The sequence below is a fragment of the Prionailurus viverrinus genome, chromosome B1 (genome assembly GCF_022837055.1).
Source record: "Prionailurus viverrinus isolate Anna chromosome B1, UM_Priviv_1.0, whole genome shotgun sequence".
Taxonomy (NCBI): domain Eukaryota; kingdom Metazoa; phylum Chordata; class Mammalia; order Carnivora; family Felidae; genus Prionailurus; species Prionailurus viverrinus.
The window spans coordinates 16,385,930-16,405,072 of record NC_062564.1 but is presented as its reverse complement, the minus strand read 5'-3'; the positions used below and the strand labels follow the sequence as shown (position 1 = coordinate 16,405,072).

At 39.7% G+C, this 19,143-nt stretch overlaps 1 protein-coding gene across 2 annotated transcripts in view; it reads left to right on the top strand.

The window, feature by feature from the left end:
- Window positions 1-19,143, top strand: part of PDLIM3 (PDZ and LIM domain 3) — a 30,505-nt gene that overhangs the window by 10,282 nt on the left and 1,080 nt on the right. The window contains exons 3-7 of one of the 2 annotated variants that reach the window (XM_047855944.1): window positions 10-94; window positions 8,938-9,005; window positions 14,024-14,287; window positions 15,888-16,018; window positions 17,888-17,999. In XM_047855944.1, the coding sequence (XP_047711900.1) occupies window positions 10-94; window positions 8,938-9,005; window positions 14,024-14,287; window positions 15,888-16,018; window positions 17,888-17,999 (660 nt within the window). Of the gene's footprint in view, window positions 1-9; window positions 95-8,372; window positions 8,561-8,937; window positions 9,006-14,023; window positions 14,288-15,887; window positions 16,019-17,887; window positions 18,000-19,143 lie in introns of both variants that reach the window. The other variant, XM_047855942.1, reaches the window with a different exon arrangement.

Sequence of the window (19,143 nt, the reverse complement as noted above, 5' to 3'; positions counted from 1 at the left end):
TATTTACAGGGCAGAAACTCGCTTATGGTCTCCACAGGTATCTGAAGATGGGAAGGCTCATCCTTTCAAAATCAACTTGGAATCAGAACCACAGGTATGAATTTTAGAGTAAATGATATTCACATTCTATTTCCTTTTAAATGATGTGGACACCTTCCAAGAGGAAGAAGTGGCAAATACAAAAAACTTAGAATGAGCCACCTGATGGAGCCATTGTGTGTCTTTACTCTGTGAGATTAATTTATATTATCCATGTGTTTTTTCCATCAGGAAAAAAAAGAAGTATGCCCAGACAAGCACCTTGTTAAAAGATAGATATGTTCTCTGGAAAAATTTGGCTGTATCTATGTACGGTCCACTTCTTTTTTCATTCTTTTTGATGGACTTCTGCCATATGACCATGACATAATCCAAGAAGTTTAAAATGTTAAAACAAAGCTAAACAAAATTAGGGTCTAGCATTTGAAACAGGTGTCTCTAATTTAATAATTATTGTGAACTTCAATTCTTCCAGGTCTTCACCCAGATTTTATTTTACATTCTTCTTTAATTCTCAGTTCTGGAGTTCTATAATTAAGTTTACTCGACAAGAAAGGGTTTGCATTATGTAATCATGGTGATATTCTGCCCATGCAGGAGAATTACAAAAGACAGGATTTTTCCTTGAGGCAATTCTAATGAGCTAAATTAATCTAATAATCTGATGCTTATCTGACCATGTCTATTTTCAAAAGCTCCAAAAACACTGAAATTAAACTAACCCTCAATCGTGCTGTATGCAAAATGTAATTAAGGAAAGGATTTTAGAACCTCTCCTTAGCCAGAGGTTTCCCAAGTTTAGAGAGACAGCTACATAAACTGGGTATCCCTTTTTAAAAAAATTTTTTTTAATGTTTATTCATTTTTGAGAGACAGAGAGAGACAGAGCGTGAGCAGGGGAGGGGCAGAGAGAGAGGGAGACAGACACAGAATCCGAAGCAGGCTCCAGGATCCAAGCTATCAGCACAGAGCCCGATGCTGGGCTCGAACCCACGGATCGTGAGATCATGACCTGAGCGAAGTCGGAGGCCCAACCGACTGAGCCATCCGGGCACCCCTGGGTATCCCTTTTTAAACAAGTATTCCTACTAAACTGATTAAATATTCCCAAACTGTAGTTTTCCTATATAACTGCTATAAATGCATTGAAAACATATTTGTAATTTATGCTTTAGCAACATCTGCCTTTTCAGGATCAACTCCTGCATTTGTCCCTTCCAGTTTTCCACTTTCTTCATAAGCCTCCATTTTCTCCTCGGTAAAAACACGTTCAGAGTAACGTGTACCTGTGTCTCATAGGGCTTCTCAAAGACCTAAATAAAACACTGTAGAAAAAGAACTTGGCACATCGAATTGTTTATAGAGATTTCAATTTAGTGGGAGCTCTTGGTGGGACTGGTATGGTACCCGCCTCCCACCAGGCTGTGATCAGAAGGCCTCTGGCCTCTCCTGACAGTGAGGTGGGAGCTGCCCACGAGATAGGACTTCCTGGACACCAGGACTGCCTTCCACATCACCATTACAAGGGTCATTACAAACTGCTTTGGATTAAAACTTTGTTTTCAGTTCAAATACAATCCCCCCAGGAGAAGAAACATCCTGAGTAGTTTAACCTTTAGAGAGCATGAGTTTATTAGATCCTTGCCCTAGACCTTTGACTGGAAGAAAGGAAGAGCCTGAGCCTAAAAATCATTAAGAGCAAAGGAGGAGAAAACAGGCCCCAAAGGCAGGGAGCGTGATCTGGGCTATCCATGAAGGTGAGGACTGCTGTGTCTGTTCTCTTTACTCTGAGCCTCCCGGGCAGAGCACACAGCAAGCGCTCAATAAATACCTGACAAATGAATGAAAGGAAATGGATAAACTGCCTCTTCTACCACCGCCCAGGACCAAACCTGGGAACCAATTCTCAGAATGGTGCTTGGCTGCCCCCAGCCCTGGCTGCTGCAGGGTAAAAGTGGTCATGCAAGTTGAATGTGTTTTAGGTCAGGCGAGAGCTCAGCTCTTCAGAGAAGGGATCTGAATGCTGGTGGTGGCTTAGCCCCTGGCCTCCGAGGTGGATTGGTGAAGAATAATACCTGTCATCAACATTACCTTAGATAGAAGACAACACTGCAGGAGGAAAAAACAAGGTTCCCAGGTGGAGCCGTCCCTTGTAGATAGTCCTTTGCAGGAATGCCTGAGCGTCGTCCCACCTCCAGTTCATCCCTTAGAGGCAACACATGAGAAAAAGAGATCATGTGGTGCTTTAAAAAGCAACAGGAAGAAAGGAAAGTTTAAGGCTCACACATATGCATTTATTGACCACCCAATCTCTTATTGTCACCAGGATGAAACGGATAAAATTCTGAATTTCCTTTTCAGTATATAGTACACATCCAAAATTGTACTGCACCCTTCCGCAAATTAATTTTCCATTCCAGACTTCTCCTAATGTTTAAAATCTGATCTCACCAATATGAGCTGCTAAGATATGGGGTCAGGGGCACCTGTTGGCTCCCTCGGTGGAGCATCCGACTTCAGCTCAGGTCATAATCTCACGGTTTGTGAGTTGGAGCCCTACGTCGGGCTCTCTGCTTTCAGGGCAGAGCCTGCTTCAGATCCTCTGTCTCTCTCTCTCTCTCTCTCTCTCTCTCTCTCTCTCTCTCTCTCTGTGCCCCTTTTCCACTTGTAACCTCTCTTTCAAAAATACATAAACATTTTTAAAAATTAATAAAAAAAAAAATAGATACGACCAAAGTACCAAATCCCCAGTGATCCCTCACCATGTACCTGCCCTGGCATGCGGGTGCCTCAGCAAGTATTTAGTAAGCACAGGCTGAGCTCAGACCAAAATGGGAGGCTGTGTTTTGCTAACATCTGTCCAGAAGTGGAGTTTAAGGGAAATTGTCTGAGTTTTCGTTCTAGAAGAAGCCCCTTTTATAAATCTACAAGTTTGAATTTATGACCATAATTATTACAAAAACTGGACTTTTTAAAATAACCCTAATTTTAAATACTCTGGCCTCTCCTCGATCATATATTAGTGCATGTGTCCTACATCTTGGGGTTAAGCAATATGGATATTTAGGATAGCACAAATGGGGGAAACATAGAGAATGAGATAGGTTTAAAAAAAAAAGAACGAAAGGGGAAGCTTGGGTTAAAGGCTCCAGAAGCCAGTCAGATGGAGCCTCTGAACATTCCTTTACTTTGAGTCATGGCTCATTCTTACTGGCACCCTCTCAGGGAGGCCGGTGTTCGGTGTTCGAAGGTCTCAGAGATAAGAACCATTTCAGTTCTTCCCTTAATGGGCCAGAGGCCTCCTACCCTGATGATCCTCAGGCCAGATTTCTGCATGATCGGTTCACGTAACTTGGCACTTCAGGACGGACATTCCCTACAAACATAGCTCAGCTTTAGCACAACCCCTGCGATCTGAAACGCCAAAGCATAAACTGAACAAAATGCAATGATTGAAAGAAAATGATAAGCAGTGAGTTTAACTTGGAGCATGAGTGTGGAGGAAAGCTAAACGGAGGTTATGTTTGTCTTCTTATTTTATTTTTTTAATTAACACGACGCCATGCAAAACGATGTCTTGCAAAGAGAGGTCTTCCCCCCACGCACACACCCAAAATAGGAACTCTGCAAATACGGCAACTTTATGGACAACAAAGATGTGTCTGTCTGAGAAATAAATGCTGTTGATATATCATGCTTCAAGACGCCGCTGTAGATGAGTAGAAAATGCCATCGAGCAAAACAGTATTTGAGTTCTTATTTCTCAAGCCAAGTGAAACTTTCACTGTAAATTCTGTGACCTTGGCTATTAGAATAAAATACTTTTCATTTTAAAAGTAATGTATATTCGGGGTGCCTGGGTGGCTCAGTCGGTTAAGCGTCCGACTTCAGCTCAGGTCATGATCTCACGGTCCGTGAGTCCGAGCCCTGCGACGGGCTGGCTCTGTGCTGACAGCTCGGAGCCTGGAGCCTGCTTCAGATCTGTGTCTCCCTTTTTCTCTGCCCCTCCCCCACTCACGCTTTATCTCTATCAAAAGATGAATAAACGTTAAAAAAAATTAAAAGTAATATATATTCATTGAGGGGGAAAAATATTACATCCTACCACACAGGCCCTGCCACAATTAAGAAAATGTTAGTGTATTTATTTCCAGTCTTTTCCCTATGCATAGATTCAGGCTTTGGGGACTTTCCTTTTACAGTTATAGTAACAACTGACATGAAATTTTAATGCCTAGGTTTTTTTTTTCATTCGTTCATGCTATTATTAAATAGTTAAATTTTGTTTTTTTTGAATTTAGACTTGAATCTTAGACTTAAAAAGAACCTTAGAAGTTGTTTAGATCAACCCGCAGCCATTGAATAAAAGCCTTCCATCCACACTGAACATGGCCTGGGAGCAGATATGCATTTTCCTATACAAAGCATTATATTAGCATTAGCTGTAGGCTAATGGTATGTTGTTAGAGGTCTGTGTCCTTCAAAGCCGGCATTCTCAAATAAGACATTATGCTTATCTTTGTTTAATGTTAGTTGAACAACTCAAAATTATAATGTAGCTATCACAACACAGGAAAGATGCTTTTCAGAAGCAAACATCATTCATTTCTAAATGAGAAGATAACTGTTTCTGTCTCCATAAAAGAATTGCATCCTTGGCCCCAGAAGATCTGATAATAAAGATGTATAGGAACTATACACACAATCAAGTGAGGTATGGGTTGGAGTTGTTTATATTTTCAAAAGATAGCTTTAGTCTACAATTTTGTGATGACTGGAAGGCGGCCCATTCAAAACAAGCTTTCTTAATCCCCAAACTGTTCCCTACTATACACGGGAAACACTTGAAACAGATCACTGAAAAAAATTTGCAGGGGTGACTATTTTTCTTTTGAGGGGTGAGCATGAGGTCAGGTGGTGATTGTTCATAAATCCCAAATATGACAAAATACCATTAGTTCTTCAGCGTGCCTTGATCGAAGGTATGATCCCTTGTTTTCCTTATCTCCCCACCACTTTTTTTAGTAAGTACATACATACGTCTATGTATGTACCATGAAACATGTTGTTTCTTTTGGAGCTGGTAATAGCCTCAGTTCTTGGGCTGAATCTTTATCTATGGACAACTCCTTCAAGTAGGAAGTTGAAAGGTGCAACTGTCTTGGAATGCTGTCACTGCTGAGGTCATCCTAAGGGCTTGGAGATTGTTGTCACCAGCGGCATTCTCCCCAATATCAGCAGGTCTCCATCTAGTTGCCTAGCTTTTACTCTGTCGGCTCTAGCACTTTATTAATTCAAACTATTATTCCTTAGTATAAGCTCCTAATATTTAAAAATGACATTTAAAATGCATTCATTAACTGCAGTGGTTACTTATTGAATTCCTAAGAGAGGAGAATCATTCGGATGCTTTTGTCTGGGTAAAATAAACACAAGAGCTGGACTGTATTGACTGCTGTATAATTTTTTACTGATTTTTATAATTGTTTACGGTATTACTGTTACGAATGATTTTCCAGAAAATGTAAGAAGAAATTAATGTGGAATACCAAACTTGTCATTGGCTTTGTCTTTTGATTCTGTTTGACCATCAACAAGGATGGAAGACTTGGATACAATGTTGCCTCCCCGTGCCATACTTAAATTTGTTTACCTTTGATGTATACAACTTCATTGTGCTTTTCTGGAATGACTCTAGCAGCCCATAAACTAACGCTTTGCAAAGCCTAAATACAAATGTTTGAAGCCTATATTAGATTGAAGCCTATATTCTTTTATATCCTCTTATGATTATGTGCAGAAAGTAAGGTTTTTTTTTATTTTAACAAATTACACATTTATGATCTTTGCAATATATAACCAAAACTGAAAGCAAAGAAAAAGGTTGGAGCTGATTAACTCAAATGCTGCTTTTCGGAAGCACTACTAGAAATTATTAGTGCACAAATATTTTCAGTGAAGATGCCTCATTTACAGGACAATCACCACCCGTGTTTATTAATCATTTTAAGACTAAGAAGAAATAAGGGCAGCGACTTTTTTCCCCATAAAACCATCATATTACATTAACTAATTTTTATAAATTCAATTCTATTTATCAAGATCTTTAAGGCGTATCATACTTTGTTAAAAAAAAAAAATTCCACAAAGCTTGAGTCCTTTAGTTCTGCCTGATTCACTCTTTTAATTAGCCTGAGAAATTAATAATTTACCAAAACTAAATGAGGCAATTAGCCTTCTTCTTTCATTTCAAAAAGAGTAACAAAGGCTTGAATCATCACCACTGGCATTACCTACAATTATTTCCAATTCACTTTTTTCCTGCGCTAATAATGGCTAATCAGAAATCATAAAAAAAAAAAAAAAACAAGCAGAATTCATCATTAAATCAGCCAAAACAATCACATGGTGGCACTGTATAAATGTGTGACTACACACATTTTCCCATATTCTGGGACTCAGCATTTTTCTAAAGTCACATTTGGTGATTTCAGTCATTCTGCTGCCTAACAGCAGCAACCCTACTGTCCCCCAACGAACTCCTAGGCAGCGAGCCATTATTCTGGAGGTAAAAATAATGAATCAGTGAGATGCCAGTCAATCCAATCACACTATAGGATCACAGCCTGTTGTATTCAACTCAGATCTTCTCAAGTTTAAGAGGCTATTATAATACGCGGCCCAAGGTTGATGAGAGAAAAGTTGCTCTCTACCACATCCCCGATTTTCAGGCGCCAGGAGATTTGGGGTAGCTGGAGTCACAGACTCAGTACAGCTAGTATTTGAAGCTGCACCCCATTCGCCTGTTACAACTCTTAAAATTTTAAGTGAACTTTTCCAAGAAACCTAGATGGGGGAATAGGGACTTCGTGTGAAGAGTGGCTGCTCAGAATCAAAACACCGAAGCATCATGTGGCGTGGGTCCCTAAAGGAAGCTGTCGGTATGTTCTCAGGCACAAGAACCTCTGTGCAAAACTCTGGTTCCTCCCCTAAGAAACGAAGACAGTCTCTTTTTCTAACAACAACCAAAAAAAAGCGGCATCCCACGATTTACTCATTTGTAATGACAAGAAGAGAAAAAAATGACATGAGCAAGAATATTACAAGACCTTTTTTTTTTTTTAATAATAACAGCCTCCTTTCAGTAACGTTTCAAAGAATCATAAATGTTTGTGCTAGTTGAAATCTGTGTGAAAAATTGGTGGCACATTCACCAAAGTAAGTGAAGTCGATGTGAATGCGTGAGTGAAAATATTGGAAAGATTTATCTCACTGATTCTGCCAAATGAAAAGATCTGGAAAGAGAATCAGCTTGTGTATATTTTAGCCTTCCCTCCTGGTTTTCTTCTGTCGCTTAGGAGAAAAAGATATTTAATGACTTTACGAAATTACAAATCTCTGTAAAAATTGGAAAACCGGATTCCTACATTAAAAAAATAATAACATAGAGTTTCCGATCATTCAGGCATGTTTCAGAGTTTGGGACTCGAATGTTTGATCCTTTTCTCCAAGCAATAAAGTGGAGATCCTCTTGTGAGTCTTATACATTAGCTATCTGAATTGTTGACTTTAGTCCTTCTGGGACTAAAAGAAACATGAAAAGTTCTTTAAACACACAACGTGCAATCATCACAAAAAAAAAAAAGGGAAAGAAAAGAAAAGAAAGTTTCCATATACATGGTATCCCTGCTCTCATAAGGAAAAAATAGTCTTTCAATGCCTATTATTTGTTCTAAATTTAAAGTTAGAACATAATGCAAAATAAGAATTTTTTTGTGGTAGGCATAAAGAAAAAATAAAACTTTTACTTGGATTAGTTAAAATGATTCGGTACACGTATTCATAAATGCTCCCTCTCTCTGATTGTTTTGCCCCTCCTTTTCCTAAAATGGAGGAAGCTGTAATAAGATATTCATAGAAGAGAAAGTGTAAATAAGTTCTTCTTGAGAAAAAGTTAACTATGATAATTCTTCTAAGCCACAAATCTCATTTCTGACATCGAATTTCAGTATCCAAATGAGTCATATGAGAATTTCTTAACAACTACAGCCGTGAAAGTCAGTAGGGCCAAACAAAAAGAATAACGTTCTAATTCTTTTATGATATTTTAAAGAAGGTCAATTCATCTGCACCTTAAACGTGGCTGAATACAGCACATGTAAGTTTCACAGAAAATGTAGAAAGGTTTATGCTTAACTCCTCCTTTAACCTTGCCGTTAATCTTGCAGTGGGGTGAAGAAGCCTTGATTAACAACAGCGATGCTCTAGGTTTGCTCATTAATGGCTTTGTTGTGCGTTCTGTGGCTCTGTGTATCTTGTCTGCCATTGTACAGGAGTTCAAACCCATTGGTACCGCGCACAACAGAAGGGCCCAACCTTTCGTTGCAGCAGCAAACATTGATGACAAAAGACAGGTAGTGAGCGCTTCCTATAACTCACCCATTGGGCTCTATTCAACTAGCAATATACAAGACGCGCTCCACGGACAGCTGCGGGGTCTCATTCCTAGTTCACCTCAAAAGTAAGTATCCGACTTGCCTTCCGGCCACCATGCTCTTAACAGTGATAGTACGGTTTCTTTGCCTTTCCAAAGTCCAGCTCTTGCTGTTTTATTTCTACTTTCCTGAAGGCACAGTCAGATGTTTAGTTTAAAGACAAGCGTCTAGCACAGATCCAGAATGTTCTGGAGTCCAGTCTGCCAGTTCCTGAACATTTAGTGAACAGATGCTTAAAGTGAAGAAATCGCTCGGTTCCATCATCCCCCTTCTTAGTCATGTCAATATTTGGTGGTAAATAATCTTCTCTGTGCAATTATCATTCATTTACTTTTATCTCAAAAAAAAAAAAACACAAAAACTATCTTCCACTGAGGAACTTTTTAACCCTTTGTTTTTACAGGATGTGAACTACTTTGAACACAAGCACAATATTCGGCCCAAACCTTTCATAATCCCAGGCCGAAGCAGGTCATAAGCTCTGAGATTGTGATGTCTGGAGTGCATGCTTCTCTAATAAATCCTTACTAATCACTAAGAAGAGTAACCCTTAAGGGTTTGGAGTGACTCTGCTCATTTTGAAGCCTATTTCGAAAGCAAAAGAAACAAACTCACTTTTAGCAGAGAACAGTAGGTAACTAACGTCCATTTCTGAGAGTAAATACTGACCAGATTATAGAGCTGTGAAATGTTAGGCAATCACCACATATATTTATAACTAATACCCCTGCTGCTCTGAGGATCCCATCAGAACACAGTGACCTTTGAGGCAGGCAGATATACCCCATTCCCAGGGCACGAGAGCCCAGCCAGCAGGAACAAATATGGACACCGGCACCCTATCAGAAGTCAGGAGACAGGCGGGGCCCAGTGGGAATGCTGGTGCAGCTTTCTATGTTTCACAGGCTGTGAGTAGCCCACCTCAGCCCTTGTTTCTCACAGCACCATTAGCCTGCTGTGTAATCCCACTCATTCTAGCTCTTACATAAAAATAAATGTGGGGGCACCCGGGTGGCTTAGTCGGTTAAGCGTCCGACTTTGGCTCAGGTCATAATCTTCTGGTTCCTGAGTTTGAGCCCCACAAAGGGCTCTGTGCTGACAGCTCATAGCCTGAAGCCTGCTTGGGATTCTCTCTCTCTCTCCCTCTCTCTCTGTCCCTCCCCTGCTCACGCTCTGTCTCTCAAAAATAAATAAACATTTAAAAAAATTTTTAATAACAAAAAATAAATCTTCATCCTTATGGACACTTGCAAAAAAAAGAGGCCACTTGAAAAGGAACTTTGCCACACAGAGGAGAGCAGTATAAGGAAAGAGCTGGGAGAGAGGGAGGTATGTTTGTTACCCTCACAGATATAACTGTGTCCACACTGCAGTAAGAACAGGCCAGCTCTTCAGTGCTGTCCATCAGAGAAACAGATCGTCATCTTCAGTCAGATGATCCTTTTCAAATAAATATCTTCTCTAGAAATTGTACTCCAACCTGGGGGGGGGGGGGGGGGGACGAATGCCCTGTGTTGGCACATTGGGAAGGAGTGACTTTAGGAAACCTCAAACCCATTCCTCTGACCTCAGCTACATTAGTCAGCCCAGAGGAAGGAAGTTGGCAGTTAGGATTATTGAATAATGATCTATATCCAGTGTCACAAACTAGCGGCCCATCCAACTTACAGAGGGTGTTTTACGTAACCCTTCTGTTGTTAAAAAACAAAAACAAAAAACTTAAGCAAATGCCTTAAGATGGAACATCTAGTCTCCATTCTGTCAAAATGCTCACCATTCCCAATACCTGGCCTATTTTTATGTAAGTGTAACCTGCTGGCCCCTGGGGGTGTCCAAGTTTATGATACCTACTCTGGATGGTCAATCATCGCTTGATATGTGATCTGTGATCTCCTTATGCAGACCTTTCCATGAGCTAGAGTCAGGGCCAGAGGATTATCTCAAAATAAGCTGGCCGATTTTGTGAGATCAGACTCAGAAGCAGTAGAGTGGAAGAGCAGGAGACAAGGCTAAAAAGGCAGTGACTACCAAATACGTTTTCCCCCAATAGAAGGGAGCGCCTTCTATCTTCCCAGCACCTGGACACAAGGCTGGGACAGACTAATGCTCCATAATGTTCTTAGATAAAGGAACGAAGTCCTAAGCGCGCCTAATAATACTTGAGTGGCAAGTAGAATCAAGAGCTATCACCCTACCTCATAGATGGAACTCTGCACAAGCCTTTCTTTACTTCGTTGTTCCCTGGTCCCCATTCTATTTGCTTGTATATCTTCTCCCTATTTCTCCACCTTCCACAGCTTCCCAGCCCCTCCCCCAAGATCATAACACTAGATAAAGAGTTAAGATGCTATGTTACTATTGAATACATACATATGCAACTTTCTAAAGAAGCATAGTGAAATTAATGCACTTGCATTCTTTTGAGGTTGGTTCAACTGGAAATTCACTAATCCAAACCCTAGGACTTTAGGCGATGAGTGAAATGACACATCAGAGTAACACAGATCTTGCCATGGCTAAAGACCAGTAACACATTTAATTTTATCAAAATTCAGGGAAAGTCAGAGGGATTCAGGTAGCTAATGGCCTTCTTTTATTTTCATTTTAACTCAAACATGGTGATAGTGACAAGCCACTCATGATTTTGTTATTGTAAGGTGCCTTTCAATATAGCTGAATTTGGGAGAGGAGAGACGAGAAACAGGGACAAAAGGGTTTGCTTTAAAGACAGGTACCCAGGGCGCCTGGGTGGCTCAGTGGGTTACGCATCTGACTTGGCCTCAGGTCATGATCTCATGGTTTGTGAGTTTGAGCCCCACATCGGGCTCTCTGCTGTCAGCACAGAGTCCTCTTCGGATCCTCTGTCCCCCTCACTCTGCCCCTCCCCTGTTCATTCTCTCCCTGCCCCCCCAAATAAACTCTAAAGACAGGTACCACATATAAATCTTAAAGAATTGTAAAAATGCCTCTACTATCTTTCCTTTCTTCCTGTGTCCCCTATTTGTTCTAGCTTCTGAATTTCTGGTTCTTACCAAATGATCCTTCATCGAGGTGGAGTTTTAGGTGGCTATATACCAAGCTACAGCCAAATGAACAACTTTTTAATCCGAAGTGGGAGACGCTAAATTGTTAATATGTTAATCTCCCTCGGGCCTGACTGCTAGTTATGGTTCTTTTATTTCATAATTGAAGCATATTAAAAAATCAGTATTTTCATAGGCAAATATGTAAATTTTTAAAGCCAAATTTATACCTAAAAATATACACAAGATATTTTGGAGGTCCAAATGATAAAATAGAATCCCCTGTGTGGTTTTTGGACAGCTCACTTCCAGAAGTTCATCCCAAAAAGTCTGTACACAGGCCAGGGAAATTAGTTCTCTGTCTGATGATATGGAGGCATGAAGTAATTGAGTGTATCATCAAGCTTACACATGCCAAGTCACTAAGTCAAAGTCAAGAAATCTCATTAGTATCTACTTTTCTGGGTCACAGGATAGGTCATGGTGACCCATGATACTACCCACAGTGACCGGAGCTCATCAAAACTATTTATTTAGAGCATCAGTTCAAGAGATCTTTTAAAAATGTCCCAAAAATTTATAAAAAGGTCATTCTTGTTTGCTAAGGGTATATTTCCTATGTATTCAATAACCAGGGGCTCCTAAATAGAATGATAAAGAAATCAGGCAATAGAAGATACAATCTTTGCTTAAATAAAATTATGTACACAAGCATGCTATATACAAGAACACTAATAACAAAGATTACTAATTACAACTACAAAATAATGTCTATCTGTAAGTTCTGATTGCTCATAGCTTACCCATCTACTGTCTAGCTCTAGGCCTGGCACAGTCTTTTACCAACTACGGTCGATTTCAGGAGCAAAGAGAGTGTTGAGCCTACAAAAATGATAAAAATGCCACTCGGCATTTTGTAGATGATTAACCAATTTACAGACTGGGCTTTAAATAGGGTCTCAACAGCCAGGAAGTAAAGGAGCACATCCATGTACACTCGCCTCATTTAGGTCATGCAGGTGGTCGAACTGGATAACACCAGACAAAAAAAATTTTAAAATCCATTTAGTGACATGAGTTGTTCACACTAAGCAGGCTACAACATTGATGTAGTCAGCAGAATCGATGCCCGATATCCTTCTGGTTTTTGCCCTCTATATGACACTAAGGTTAGCATTAGTAGCCCTAGAGAGTAAATGCAAGAGCCATACCTAAGCCCTAAGAGAAAACAGACTTTGAGATGAACACATCATATAAATTGTTCTCTGCCTTGAGTTTATAGCAACACTAACCTGCAAGCATGAAAAAAACTTACAAATACTAATTTTTTTGGTTTAGTCTTAAATGATTGTGCTTAAAAAAAAAACAATCAGTACATTCCATTTTCTTGTAAAATGCATTTCTCATGCTGCACTTAGAATGCATGTAGAAAATTACTTTTTAGTCACTGGCATGTCAGTTGTGACTAGCCTCCTATCCAGATTCAAAGAGAATATGAAATCTCCCTAGCTGTTTTTAAAACTGCATGAATGGCCTTTCTTGTGTTTTAATAATAAGTCCCCTCAATTGATCTTTAAAAGGAAATGAGAAATATGCATGGAAATATATGTGTACCTCCAAAATGTTACATGAAATAGTTACATATGATGCCCTGGGTGGCATCTAAAGAGTCCAAGACCACCTTACTTGCCCTCTAATCAACTAATTTCAAGGTGACAAGCATTTATTGGCTGTTTCTAGAGCCTGTATTAAATCACTGAACAATTTTTTAAAGTGTACTCTTCACAAAATTAAAGCACGAACTAGAAAAAGTTAACATGGTAACAAGAAAACGTTCACAAAGTAGCTTTCAAACATAATCTTTATCACAGAACCTACGGAGAACCTATTCAAGGAACGTGTAACTGCATTTCTGAAACATCTGCTTCCTATTTTGAAATGTTTAGCCTAAATATCTGATTGACCTTCATGCTGCAAAGCCAGTTACCATTTGTGAAGGATCATTTATTAATGTTTTCATTTTAAACATTGCAGCTCATAAAGGTAAAAGGACATCCAGCCAATGTAATTTCCCTGCATCATGTGTTTGTGATGTTGGCAAGTTTAAAACTGTGTGGCCTGTTTTTAAAAAGTAAAGCGAGTTCCATCTTTTCTACTTTATGCACACAACTCTGTGTGTAACCCTCGGCTTAACATATTGCCTAGTAGAACAGAGCCAACAAATGCAATATCACCTGTACTTTTTAATTTTCTTGAACTTTTTTTCCATCATGAATTTTTAAATGTCTCCCCTTTTTAAAATATACTCTGGCTAGAAATAAACATTTCATTTGAATTTGATTGAATTCACTTCTTACTTTCTGTCTTCAATTCCTTTTAACCTCTCTGTACTTGTTCTCTGTGTTCTCCTGTCTGGATTTTCTGATTCCTGTGTCACCTCTCTGTGTAACGTGGTCATTAACACAGTGGATGCAGTACTCCGTCCGGTATTGACGGTGGCAGTGGACGTAGCACCCCTTCTTCTGTCAGTACTCTTAGTACTATTTGCCCAGGTGACTTGAAAGTTGCTGCTAAGATGGCCCCTAACATTCCTTTGGAAATGGAACTTCCCGGTGTGAAGATTGTACATGCTCAGTTTAATACACCTATGCAGTTGTACTCAGATGACAATATTATGGAAACACTTCAGGGTCAGGTTTCAACAGCTCTAGGGGAAACACCCATAATGAGGTAATACGAGTCTTTTTGAATGATGGGCATATTAATTAAACACATGGGCAATGTCAACTTTACCAGTGTCTTTTAACGTTGTCTTAATTGGAAGAAGGTTATGTGGAAAGCTTTCAAGAGAAAAATGCTAAGGATGTATTGTAAATATCTAGACATAAAGATAAAAGTGACTTCCAGAATGAACTAAGTAGAGCTTAATGGGACAGATCGCAATAAAATGAAATCATGGAAGGACCAAATGGATGTATCTCTTGGAAAGCTACGATGTTCTTTACAAATGTCTGGTACAACACTTTTCAAAAGTGATTTATAATCTGGTATACTCTATGCTTCTCCTTTGGAGGTCAAAATTTGGGAAAGGGATGGGAAGTTCAGAGGAATTTTAAGAAATGACACCTCTTCTCTCTGTTAATGGTATCTTATGGAGAGGTAATTATTTTTTCATTTGGAATTTTTGCCATGAATAAAGTTTTATAAGCTCAAGCTAATACTGTAAATATTTAATTTCCATTGGTCTCTTATTTTGACGACTTTCTTCTTTATTATGAATATTTGTTCAAAGCACTTTTGCCATCAAGCTTTTCAATTAAAAAGATTTATTATAAGATAAAGTCTTATTACTTCTTTCAGTATTACATAACCGCTTTTTATAAATTAAAGTTTTATAATGTTTAAGAGTACTATGTATCAATTCCCAAAAATATCTCTTGGGATGAATGCAATGAGATAATAATCATGTAATGTATCTCAAAGCTTTTTTGCAAGGACGTTCAGATATATAAGATGATTTTCAAATAGGATATAGGTAGAAAAGTATGTGCAGATAGCAACTACTTTTCTAGATAATGCAGTTACATGACATAAAATAATAAAGCATTTAGTGCCTGGCATGTAGTATTATTATTGAGGCATTTTCTTAGATTTGAATTGTATTTGTAGAATATTAAAAATAAAGCTGCTATCATTGTTAGAAGTGAATTATAATGTGGCTATTAAAGAACATAATGTAGTCAATATAAGTGAAAATTTCTACATTATGTACTTTCACATACGAGTTGAACATCTTCAATTTATAAGCAAAACGATACTTTTGCTGTTTTTCGAAGTTAACAAATTAATCTTAAAAACAAAATGAAGCCATACCTTTCAGTTTAATATCAGAAGTGAATCTGAATTTTATTGACCATTTTATGACCAAGAATAATCAAACTGGGGTCACTCCTGCACTTCCTACCACATGTTTTGTTGTCTTTTTTATGAGAAAAGTTAATTTTGTTCACATCATAATTATATATCCATCAGACACGAGTGTTATTTTTTTAATTGCTATTCCCTGACAATCACATTTTAGTTGCCCTCCAAAGTATTCTGTCAGATGGAGAAGTGCGGTGATGTAATTTAATGACATCTTCAAGGTGACCCATGTGAATTCATACCATATTTTTTAACTGTAATAGAGACTAACTTGAAAATACAGAGGCTTTGTTCAGGAGTTACTGCAAATATAGTGATCATTGCTTATTCATGCCTTGTTGCTTCTTGCACATCCCATGTGTCATGATGCTCCTGACACTGCTTTCCCTGCCACCCTGTGTTTCAGTGAACCCGTAGCCTCTGTGCCCCCCGAGTCAGATGTGTACCGGATGCTCCATGACAATCGGAATGAACCTACTCAGCCTCGCCAGTCGGGCTCCTTCAGAGTGCTCCAGGAATTAGTGAATGACGGCCCTGGTGAGCCGTGAATGTCTTGCTGGGACAGCATTGATGGAGGCCCTTAGAAAAGTCAAGGGATGGGAGGGCAGTAAACATACGGGGAATGAAAGTCTAAAAATGTATTCAGTTCAGTGATCTTTCCTCCAAAGGATTTGGGCGGTGCTTGGTTTAGGAAAGGAGCTTCCAGAATGTATCCAAATAGCCACCAACTTGGTGATAAAAGAGCACCACGACAAATTCCCTCCACGGTAATCCAGGGGCTAGTTCAGCTTCAGAATCGTAAAGTCCAACCTTCAATGGATATTGCAAGATTGCTCCATCTCCCCCCATACTCCACGGTATCATCATCGTCATTCAAATTTTAAAATAACACTGCAATGAACCCTTACTGTGTTCCAAACCCTGTGCTAAGTCCTTTGCATACTTTATCATTTAATCCTCACAATAACCTGTGAGATAGGACCTATTATTTTCTCTAACAAATGAGAAACTGAGGCATAGAGACAGCGGATTTGTACAAAGAGACGCAGCCAGTAAGAAGCAGGACTGAACCTCTAGCCACCCCTGCTGTCCTCGGGGCTCACACTCTTACCGATGTTTTTCCATCAACAAAAGACACACTGTCCTTTAAAAACCTGCACAGTATGCAAAATGCCCCACTAGGATAGCTAATATTTTTTTTAAAGGAAAAAACAAGTGTTGGTGGGCATGTGGAAAAACTGGAGCCCTTGTTCGTTGTTGGTGGGAATGCAAAATGGTGCAGCCACTGTGAACAACAGTATACGGGTTCCTCAAAAAGTTAAACATAGAATTAGCATATAATCCAACAATTACATTTCTGGGTCCATACCCAAAAACTTGAAAGCAGAGATTCAAACAGATACTTATACACCAATGTTCATAGCAGCATTATTCACAATAGCCAGAGAGTGAAAACAACGCATTTGTCTACCAACTGATCAATGGATAAACAAAATATGGTCTATCCACACAGAATATCATGCAGCCTCAAAAAATGAAATTCTGATACATGCTGCAACATGGATGAACCTTGCAAACATGCTCAGTCAAACAGGCCAGACACAGAAGGGTAAATACTGTACCCTTCATAAGAGTACCTCATAAGAGGTACCTAGAATAGGCAAGTCTTTTTTTTTTAAATTTTTTTTTTCAACGTTTATTTATTTTTGGGACAGAGAGAGACAGAGCATGAACGGGGGAGGGGCAGAGAGAGAGGGAGACACAGAATCGGAAACAGGCTCCAGGCTCTGAGCCATCAGCCCAGAGCCTGACGAGGGGCTCGAACTCATGGACCGCGAGATCGTGACCTGGCTGAAGTCGGACGCTTAACCGACTGCGCCACCCAGGCGCCCCTAGAATAGGCAAGTCTTAAGACAGAAAGTAGAATAGAGATTACCAGGATCTGGGAAGAAGAGAGAACGGGCCGTTACTGTTTAATGGATACAGGGTTTTTGTTTGGATGATGAAAGAGTCCTGGAAATAATCATTGGTGATGGTTGCACAACCCTGTGAATAGACTTACTGCTCCCGAATTACCCATCTTAAAATGGTGAAGATGGTCAATATTATGTTATGTATATTTTACCCCCAATAAGAAGCAGGAAAACATGCAAAAGGTATTCTGCCTTTTTGAGCATTTTATAACAGCTCCCTATGACGACGACAAATGTTGACTAATTCTGTTTTCTAAGGCCATGCTTCAGAACAAGTTATGCTTGAACCGGTCCTACTCCTTTTGAAATGATAGCACCCGTGCAACTTAAGAATTCCTTAAGTTAAAGTGCACACCTTAAAATAGAAGCAAAGTAGGAACTAGCCAGTAGCCAGCTGTTCCCTTGCCATAAATGGAAACACTTTGTTTTTCAGATGACCGTCCGGCTGGAACTCGGAGTGTGAGAGCTCCAGTTACAAAAGTCCATGGTGGCCCTGGCAGCACACAGAAGATGCCACTCTGTGACAAATGTGGGAGTGGCATTGTGTAAGTTTCATTTTTAACCCAGGAATTCACTATGAATCTTGGTATCTGTTCTCTATTTCCAGTCAGTGACTTGAAATATATCCACAACATTCAGCACATTTGACCAGAATCCCTTCGACACACCCTAAAACTGGCATGTAACGTGAATCGGCATTCTGGACTTATAATTTCATATATTTTCCCATAAAAATTGTCTTAGAAGTATATTTTAAAAAATCACGTCCAAGAATCATAATTTCACTTCAAAAAGCCTTCCCTTTGTTAATATACAGTCTTTAAATATTTTCTTTTCTGTATAAACTCAGGGAACCGAATACTAAGGTCATCGGGTTGTTCACTGAAACACATTATCTTTACTGGGTTTCTTAAGTTACACAAATACTGAAATATAATTTTTAAAAATGCAGTCAGCTTCCATTTCAAGGGCCCTTATGTTTGAATAGCCACTTGCTAGTTCAAATCTTCCAGTGAAGCAGCTCATTTCAATCTCTGCACTGCAAATGCCCCACGAGGCCACTTCTCCCACCCCTTTATTCTGTTCCTCTACTCTTAGCTCACACTGAGGCACCATCAGTCCAGTTTTCCAGGATTCATCCCAGGAGGGCGGTGGGAGCCAAGCCTGCTTAGAGCAAGTGGGGAATGTGACACAGAAAGAAAGAAGCGGGACACGGAGCTCTGGAGCAGAGAGGATCTCATAAAACACAAGCGTTTATAATGGTACCAAAAGCAGTTACCTCACCCAGGCTGAAGTAAGCTGTTTTGACAGGAGAGGTCAGTCGGCCCACCCACGGCAATCCCATCTCTGCTCTTGGGTCTGTTTTCTCTGTGCTCCATAGAATAAAGGCTGCACCACCAACACAGAAAGCAGTCAGAGGGACTTGCAGCCCTGTAGGCAACCTTGGTCACAATCAGAATCCTGTGCAGGGGTGTTAGTCTCATTCATATCGTGTTTTCCTCTTTCAAAGAAACAATCGGCAAAGATCATGAGGTAAGATCCCATAACTTTTGTAGAAACGACTTGTTTGAAAACTCTGAAAACGAGGCACCCGAGAAACACGCGATGTGTTCCTGTGGTCCTCAGGGATCTGGCTGACAATGATGTCAGTTTCACAGCCGTGCTGGTTTTACAGCTGGAGGCTGTTTC